This window comes from Cicer arietinum, chromosome 6 (genome assembly GCF_000331145.2).
Source record: "Cicer arietinum cultivar CDC Frontier isolate Library 1 chromosome 6, Cicar.CDCFrontier_v2.0, whole genome shotgun sequence".
Lineage (NCBI taxonomy): Eukaryota > Viridiplantae > Streptophyta > Magnoliopsida > Fabales > Fabaceae > Cicer > Cicer arietinum.
The window spans coordinates 33,413,858-33,424,131 of NC_021165.2; the positions used below are offsets into that span (position 1 = coordinate 33,413,858).

General features: G+C 24.8%; 1 protein-coding gene across 1 annotated transcript; it reads right to left on the reverse strand.

The window, feature by feature from the left end:
• Positions 1 to 767: 767 nt before the first annotated feature.
• On the reverse strand, positions 768 to 8,779 carry LOC140920701 (F-box protein At1g80960-like). The gene is made up of 5 exons (XM_073369514.1): positions 8,443 to 8,779; positions 7,862 to 8,247; positions 6,308 to 6,514; positions 1,427 to 1,633; positions 768 to 797 (listed from the first exon to the last, which is right to left on the reverse strand). Exons 1-5 carry the CDS (start codon positions 8,777 to 8,779, stop codon positions 768 to 770), a joined length of 1,167 nt encoding a protein of 388 aa, XP_073225615.1.
• Between the last annotated feature and the right edge of the window lie 1,495 nt (positions 8,780 to 10,274).

Genomic DNA, 10,274 nt, shown 5'->3' on the forward strand with positions numbered 1-10,274 from the left:
AACAGAAGTCTTAACACTCTAGTTTGTTGACACGTGTCAAACTTGCCAATTTATCATGTTTGCTTTATTATAATGTATAGATTTAAACTATGTAATTTTGGACGATTTTCATTCTTGATAATTTAATCAATTTTGGATTTTAAATAGTTAAAACTTTGTATTTATTCATTTGAAATAATACAATAGAGAACTTTCTTTTAGTCTCTCTAATATGAGATATTAAAAATATGAATAAATTTTACGGAAACTAAACCAAAAAACAAGATAAAAAAAAATTTAAAAAAAAATCATATATTTACAAAGATTAAAATAAATATAAAAAACAATATTTTTTACGGCAAAAAAGTAAAATATTGTATATGTACGTAGAAACCAAAAATATATGTAAACTTTATTTTATCTTATTCATGTTATCAATCCTTAATAGTTTACCTATATAGACACAATTTATGCATAATTATAAAAAAAAGGCATACCAAATCTAAGATGGTGAAATAAGATTTATAGAGCAATTCGGTAAGAGAACAACTAACATTTGATAATCTTAATTCAAGAGTCAAGCATTAGTATTTTTAAGAAACTAGCAGACATCTTATCGTATTTAATATACTTTTCAAATTCATCTACCTATGGTCTGTTAAAAAAAAATTCATAAGAACTCAAATTTACTATTCACTCTATAACTATGTTTTAAAAATCAAATTTTATACCAACTTAGTTACATATATTTTCTCTGTCATAACATTCATTCATGCAAATTTCAAGCATTAACATCCAACAAAGTAAACAACAGGTCTCTATGATCAAATTGAGCAATAAAAAACAGAATTTACAGATTTCATATGCTCAAAAAAAATTCAAATTTAACACATTATACCAACACATAAATTTGCAAACAGAAGAAAGTAACAACTCATTTAAATAGAACATAACTATAAATAAGTAAAATAAGTCTCGTATTACAAACATTATAAAGAATATTGTATTGCAAATGTGTTGCATTCAATAATGACATCATACAATCTTTCACTTAGACATCATTTTCCTTCCTAAATCTCATCCATTGACTTGCAACTAATTAGAAAATATGAATGGTCTATATCATATCAAAATAAATATTTATGTGAATTTCACTAAATTAAATAGGTCTCTGCATCTCGCTTTCTATACGAAGAGATCTATGTAGATCATTTTTTCTCCACAATAAATGTTATGCTAAATACAATTTCTCAGTTAATATATTTCAATCATTTTTTTTGCAAAAAACAATGGTTATACACTGGATATGTGATAACTTCTTGATTTCAATGTTTAGAATATGACTATTCTAGATTTTTGACTTAAAAAGAATGGAGAGATTAGTTGAAGCTCTTCTTAGTGACCATAAATATTTTCCTTTGTTCACAACTGTCGAATCACAAATTACTTGCAACTTTTTCATCATGTAAGCTCTTGTAATCAAATGCTTCAAAAAACTTATTTCCAGTGCTTTGCCAGTAAATCTTTTCACTGTAACAAATTTTAACTTCATACAAACAAAATCAGGCACTTCTCGGTTCTCCCAGAACATTGAATTAGGAAATGGTAGTGCACAATTATCAAAAGTAACGGTGAAAACTGATGATTCCTCTACCTGGAAAAGGAAATTACATTCCAAAGATCATATTCGATGAAAAATGTCATTCTCTAATGTGTAGTAAAAAATTAATATAGTATTAAAGATTAAAGTATAACAAGATAAATAGTCACATACTGGTATTGTAATTTCAAGAGTATTAAGATGGAAGCACATTGTTAGTATGTAAGAAAATGCCAAAATATCTCTTATGTTATTCAAATCCAAATCAATCGACAAGGGCGATAGATGTCGAAAAATATTAGCTGGTTTATGTACCTACATTGAAGAGATAGTTAGCACAACTACATATTATAAGTATAGAAAAATAAATCATAATCCTTATGAACAAGACACTATAATATAATTCAAACATTAAACAATAATTATACAGTATTTTATCCAATCCGTAGTCAAAGCAAAATAATAAAATTTTGAATTGTATTTTGCAGCATTCATTGCAAATTTTTTAAATCAGTCTCACAATCTTCAATATGGTGGAAAATCATTGCTACTGTAAGCACTATTATACGTTGAAAAATATATTTTTCTACTGTTTTATTAGTTGTGATTATAATAATAAATAAGAAATGTGAAACAAGTACGATTTCATTACCTTCATGTCTTTCATATATTACCCTTAAAAAAATTTAACAGCAGAAGAAAATGTATTAGTTCTCCTACTCTAATTTATATGTGTTGAGATGTGTTTCATTAATTCAAAGTGCTATTCGTATGTGTTTCATTAATTCTAAGTGATATTCGTAACACATATATTTTTTTATCAAATGCTGATATTTAACACTATTTAATTAATTAATTTTCTCTATTTATGACTAATGTTAGTAGCGACGATCTTTTTAATCAAAAGCTGATATTTAACATTATTTAATTTATTTATTTTCTGAAATTATGACTAGTGTTAATATGTCAATGTCAATGAATATGTTCTTAGAAATTTAATTTCATATGTTATCACATTATAGGTCTAATTATGTTAAGTTTGTGTTTCATATTAACTCAAAGCAAAGAATAGTTAAACTAAGAAATTGAATATTTTGGTTTAAAATAAGAAGTTTTTTATTAAAAAAAATTAAAAAACTACCACTGAAATTTCAAATAGCAGAAACTTACATACTTTGATTATAAAAGCTAATCAAGAAATTGATCATAACATACTATATATTATTTTTAGAATGAAATATAAACAAAAATAATAATTAAAAAGTTGAAGTATCTTGTCTTAATTTAAAATCAAATACCATTTTTATTATAATTTATTCTAGAGGGAGTAAATATATTAAATATTATTTTGAAAACACAAAGAAACAACACGTCTAAGATAGAAATTATTTTGATTCTACAGTGGTTTGTGATTATGAAGATGTGACTTCCGTCACCTCTGTCTTTTATTTCATTAGCTGCATTTTCTCCTTCATTCTCATGTTTTTTTTCTTCGCCCTCGCATTTCTAAAGATGTTTTATTGTTCTTTCTGCTTCTGTTTTTGAAGGTGCGGTTTCATGTAGTATTTATGAAGAATACCATTGTGATTTAATTTGAATATATTATAATTTAGTGACATTTTTGTTGTAGGGTTTAAATTGTTCATTTAATTATTGACAGTGACTTAATTGTCTACTTTTAATTATTTTCAAGGATCTAATTGATTTGAGTTACACATAGATGTGTTGATTAGAGTCACAAAGATGGCCTTTGATCAGAGTCTTGATTCAGTTGCATAACGGAGGAGTGAAAATAGTCTTTTATTAAGACAATCACTGCACATTTAGAAAAATACATTAAAACATAAATTGTTTTAACACATTTTGTTATAATCAAAATAAGAATTAAGAATTATTATTCTTAAAACCAATTTGGTTCTAAATTAGTGTGCATTCCATGCCAAATCAACGTCTCACGTGACAAATTACGATCGCTCAGCAGATTAACAAAAAAAATGATATTAGAGATCAAAACAACTAACGAATGTAAAATTTTGGGAGTTTTAAATCTTTTATCTTCTTTCAAGGATCATTGTGACACCGCTTGTCACTTTCAAATACTAAAATGAGTGTTTACTCCATTAATGCTACTTAATAATTTATTCGTTGTCACTTATATAATTTAATGTATATATATATATATATATATATATATATATGGTGTTATTATTAATATGATTACTAATGATATATTATTTGAGGGCTACTATTATTTTAAATATTTTCAGAAAATTATTTTGATTTTTTATCTTTAATTATTTTTATTATTTGTTAAAATAATAATCAAGTAGTTGCACTCAAGTGGCTAATGAGTTTCAATTAAAGACAAATTATTCGAAAGAATCCGAGTTTGAATACACTCTAAAACAATTTTGGATCAAATTTTACTTACCTCCCAATTGGACTCTAGATTAGTAGAGCCTCATTCTTCTTAAAATCCAGGTTAGAATAAAAAATAAAAATAATACTTACTAAAAATACAAAAGGTTCTTTGAAATTTTATAAATCTGCAAAGTCTTTTCAAAATCTGCGTATTCATAACATATAAATCCTTTAAAATCCAAACTTCAAAATCTTGATTATAGAATATTCTATAAAAAATTTACAAGTCTTTTAAATTTTATATTCTTTTAAAATCTGCAAGACTTTTTTATGTTAAAAAAGCTTTTTAAAAACTCAATCCAATATACACTTTTAGACTTTAAAGCAGTTAATTGACAAGTTTTTCATTGACATTAACTTAAATAGAAACTATATTTTAAAGGGGAGTCAATTTCATGGGTGTAAGACCCATAGAAAAATAATCATTGTCTGTTATATTTATTTTGTTATGTTTTGTTTTAAAATGTCGTTGTTGAATCTCCCACATATCTTTTAAATATCAATAAAAATATAAAATTTATGTTTTCGTGACTTAGTTATTTTTATTTCACATTAACCTAAATAGAAACTATATTTTAAAAGGGGTTCAATTTCGTAAGTGTAAGACCATAGAAAAATAATAATTGTTTAAGTTATATTTATTTTGTTATGTTTTGTTCTAAAATGTCATTGTTGAATCTCCCAAATATCTTTTAAATATGAATAAAAATATAAAATTTATGTTTCTGTGACTTAGTTATTTTTATTTCTTTCATGTGTAAAAGCAGTCCAAATCTGAGACTGAAAATACATTGTCTTTTATATACTATTTTTTTTTTATACTTTTCGTTGATTTTTTTTTTTTGAATTTTAAATAGATTTTTAATCATTTTCCTTCTAAAGTAGAAATTCAAACTCTTCTTATGGTCTTTTTTATGTATAATAACATTCATTTGTTTTAAATTAGGACTATGTAATTGGGACAATTTTCATTCTTGATAATTTAATCAATTTTGGGTTTTAAATAGTTAAAACTTTGTATTTATTCATTTGAAATAAAACAATAGAGAGTTTTCTTTTAGTCTCTCTAATATGAGTTATATAAAGACTAAAATGAATATGAATAAATTTTACGAAAACTAAACCAAAAAGCAAGATAAAAAAAGTTAAAAAAAAGTCATATATTCACAAAGATTAAAATAAATATAAAAAAGACAATATTTTTTATAGCAAAAAAGTAAAATATTATATATGTATGTAGAAACCAAAAATATATGTAAACTTATGTTATTTTATCTTATTCATGTTATCAATCCTTAATAGTTTACATATATAGACACAATTTATGCATAATTATACAAAAAAGGCATACCATACCTAAGAAGGTGAAATAAGATTTATAGAGCAATTTAGTAAAAGAACAACTAACATTTGATAATCTTAATTCAAGAGTCAAGCATTAGTATTTTTAAGAAACTAGCAGACATCTTATCGTATTTAGTATACTTTTCAAACTCATCTACCTATGGTCTATAAAAAAAAAAAAAAACTTCATAAGAACTCAAATTTACTATTCACTCTATAACTATGTTTTAAAAATCAAATTTTATACCAACTTAGTTACATATATTTTCTCTGTCATAACATTCATTCATGCAAATTTCAAGCATTAACATCCAACAAAGTAAACAACAGGTCTCTATGATCAAATTGAGCAATAAAAAACAGAATTTACAGATTTCATATGCTCAAAAAAAATTCAAATTTAACACATTATACCAACACATAAATTTGCAAACAGAAGAAAGTAACAACTCATTTAAATAGAACATAACTATAAATAAGTAAAATAAGTCTCGTATTACAAACATTATAAAGAATATTGTATTGCAATTGTGTTGCATTCAATAATGACATCATACAATCTTTCACATAGACATCATTTTCCTTCTTAAATCTCATCCATTGACTTGCAACTAATTAGAAAATATGAACGGTCTATATCATATCAAAATAGACATTTATGTGAATTTCACTAAATTAAATAGGTCTCTGCATCTCGCTTTTTATACGAAGACATCTGTGTAGATGATTTTTTCTCCACAATAAATATTATGCTAAATATAGTTTCTCAGTTAATATATTTCAATCATTTTTTTTGCAAAAAACAATGGTTATACACTGGATATGTGATAACTTCTTGATTTCAATGTTTAGAATATGACAATTCTAGATTTTTGACTTAAAAAGAATGGAGAGATTAGTGGAAGCTCTTCCTAGTGACCTTAAATATTTTCTTTTTTTCACAACTGTCGAGTCACAAATAACTTGCAACTTTTTCATCATGTAAGCTCTTGTAATCAAATGCTTCAAAAAACTTATTTCCAGGGCTTTGCCAGTAAATCTTTTCACTGTAACAAATTTTAACTTCATACAAACAAAATCAGGCACTTCTCGGTTCTCCCAGAACATTGAATTAGGAAATGGTAGTGCACAATTATCAAAAGTAACGGTGAAAACTGATGATTCCTCTACCTGGAAAAGGAAATTACATTCCAAAGATCATATTCGATGAAAAATGTCATTCTCTAATGTGTAGTAAAAAATTAATATAGTATTAAAGATTAAAGTATAACAAGATAAATAGTCACATACTGGTATTGTAATTTCAAGAGTATTAAGATGGAAGCACATTGTTAGTATGTAAGAAAATGCCAAAATATCTCTTATGTTATTCAAATCCAAATCAATCGACAAGGGCGATAGATGTCGAAAAATATTAGCTGGTTTATGTACCTACATTGAAGAGATAGTTAGCACAACTACATATTATAAGTATAGAAAAATAAATCATAATCCTTATGAACAAGACACTATAATATAATTCAAACATTAAACAATAATTATACAGTATTTTATCCAATCCGTAGTCAAAGCAAAATAATAAAATTTTGAATTGTATTTTGCAGCATTCATTGCAAATTTTTTAAATCAGTCTCACAATCTTCAATATGGTGGAAAATCATTGCTACTGTAAGCACTATTATACGTTGAAAAATATATTTTTCTACTGTTTTATTAGTTGTGATTATAATAATAAATAAGAAATGTGAAACAAGTACGATTTCATTACCTTCATGTCTTTCATATATTACCCTTAAAAAAATTTAACAGCAGAAGAAAATGTATTAGTTCTCCTACTCTAATTTATATGTGTTGAGATGTGTTTCATTAATTCAAAGTGCTATTCGTATGTGTTTCATTAATTCTAAGTGATATTCGTAACACATATATTTTTTTATCAAATGCTGATATTTAACACTATTTAATTAATTAATTTTCTCTATTTATGACTAATGTTAGTAGCGACGATCTTTTTAATCAAAAGCTGATATTTAACATTATTTAATTTATTTATTTTCTGAAATTATGACTAGTGTTAATATGTCAATGTCAATGAATATGTTCTTAGAAATTTAATTTCATATGTTATCACATTATAGGTCTAATTATGTTAAGTTTGTGTTTCATATTAACTCAAAGCAAAGAATAGTTAAACTAAGAAATTGAATATTTTGGTTTAAAATAAGAAGTTTTTTATTAAAAAAAATTAAAAAACTACCACTGAAATTTCAAATAGCAGAAACTTACATACTTTGATTATAAAAGCTAATCAAGAAATTGATCATAACATACTATATATTATTTTTAGAATGAAATATAAACAAAAATAATAATTAAAAAGTTGAAGTATCTTGTCTTAATTTAAAATCAAATACCATTTTTATTATAATTTATTCTAGAGGGAGTAAATATATTAAATATTATTTTGAAAACACAAACTCTAACCACATGAAAATAATAGAATCGGAGATAACTTACCAAAAGGTTACTGCAATTTTCAAAAACCTCACGAGTTTGTAGAATATCTTGAGGATCTGAATTGCAAGTATAAGAGAAATTCCATAGATTTTGAGAATAAATTCTAAGACCTTTTGGAGGGCATCTTAGAGAATCAATCACCAAAACATGAAGCTCCTCAACATTAACATCTATCTCTTCAACATCCAACAACAAAAGCTCCAAATATTTAAGATTTTTGTTTTCAATCTTGAGGCTATCGAAACCATCTGACTCAATGAGACAAAACTTCTCTAAACCAAAACAATTTTCCAAAATTCCATTGATGATACTATCCACCATAGACATTTTCTCCAATTTCAAAATTTTCAACTTTTCACAACTTTCAAATGCAGGTAAAACCGAATCTATAAGTTTGTAGTTAGTCAACTGAAGTGAACACAAATTTGAAAATATCTTAGGCTTAAATTCATCACTAATCACAGTTAAACAGTCACACTCCAAACTCAAAGAACTTAACTTTTTTCTCTCCACAACAAACTCAACCAATGTTTTCAAATGTCGAAGGGAAACATTTTGATGAAGATGTTTTAAGCCACAACTAATCAAATAATCACCAATATGTTGATGCAATATACCGTTAACAATTTCACTATATTTCCTTGCATTTTCTTCCGTGGCTAAGGACTTCAAAAATTTATTATACGAAATTCGGTTATAAATATTTGGTACGGGTTTCAACATGTGAGTCCAATCAAAATCAAAGTGAGAAACATTATTTCTCAAATATATCCATCTCTTTGATAGAACGCTTGTTTTTACGGCATCATCAATCGAAAGAGAAGAGATTATGAAAAACAAAATATCATCCGGTAGTTGACTTATGAAATCTACTCTTCTCTTTTCATTCACTTCCTTTTTTGATGATGGTATAGACATAACTTTCTTCACCCGAAAATTGAAATTTTCTATTGGTAACGTTGACATAACCTATTTTTGATGAAAATGTTAAGAACGTAATAAATATAAATATATATATATATATATATATATATATATATAATATCTCTTATAAAAAAGATATAATCTTTTTTGTTACAAGATATTATATAATTTGTAATTTAAATAGTCTAACAATAAGAACAAAACAAGATCTAATCACGATATGATCTTATTTTCCAAAAAATTAAAAAAGATACGATCTTATTCGTTATTCGTTTTTCAGGCACACAGTGTACTAATTCAATTTTATTTTGATCTATATTTTTTATTTCTTTTCGTTAGGAGTGTATTAATTTCTTAGGATTTGAAAGAATTTAAATAGATTTATTCTTTTTATAATAAAAAAAGTCTTGAGTTAAAATATAATAACTCAACAGCTAAATCCTACCATGTCTCCCCCTATAATATAATAAATTTATATTTTTTATATTTTTATTCTTTGTGACTCAATATTTAAGAATAAACGACTTCTAAAATTTACTCAAAATTCTTATCCCAATTTTCTTTATTATTTTTCTAAAATATTTCTTTCACAAGAACAATTTCTTACGAAGAAAAAGAAAGATACACTAAATGTCTAAACTAATTTTACATTAATAATAAATGGTAATCAATTATTTCATTATATCACTACATATTTATAATTTTTATCATTAAATAACCACTTACTTAGTTATTTGTGTTTATTGTTAATATAAAATTAGTTACATACTGTGTCATCAAACCATTTTCTAAAAATATATGTTAATATGTAAAAGGATTATATAGTTTTGGTGTAAGCTGTTTTCCAAATTTAGTCTTTCTATTGTTGCTTATCTCTCAACAACTTTATTTTTTTAAACAAAACTTATTTTATAAAAAAATAAACAATTGAAGTAGAGCGTAAATAACAACTTTCTGGCAATATATTAATAATACATTAATTATTTTGTTCCCGCTGGTTTATCATTAAGATATCTTTCAAGAGATGTATGTGATCGATATAGTTTTGATCTTAAGATACAATGTAGTAATATAATAGCTAAAAAGTGTGTACCTGATATGAAATATATGCCTTGGATGGCTATGGCTGGAAACTCAGAAAACTAAGATTAGTTGAAGTGACGGCTGTATTGTTTTAATAGAGTTGCGTTTTTACTTTATATCTGATGGAAAGGTTAGCAATTTAATAACAATATATATAGTAGTCAGGAAAAACCACACTCTCGTCCTAATTTCTTGTTGGACGTGAAATTTGAATCTACATCTCCTCATTCAACGGAACTCAGATATCTCTATCTTACACCTTCACTTATTTTTGTATATAAAATAATAACTTTAAAAGTCATATTTATTATAATTAATATAATAATAACTATTTTACAATAATAAAATGAAAAAATAATTAAAATCATATTTTCTATAGAAAATAAACTATAATTTATAATATATA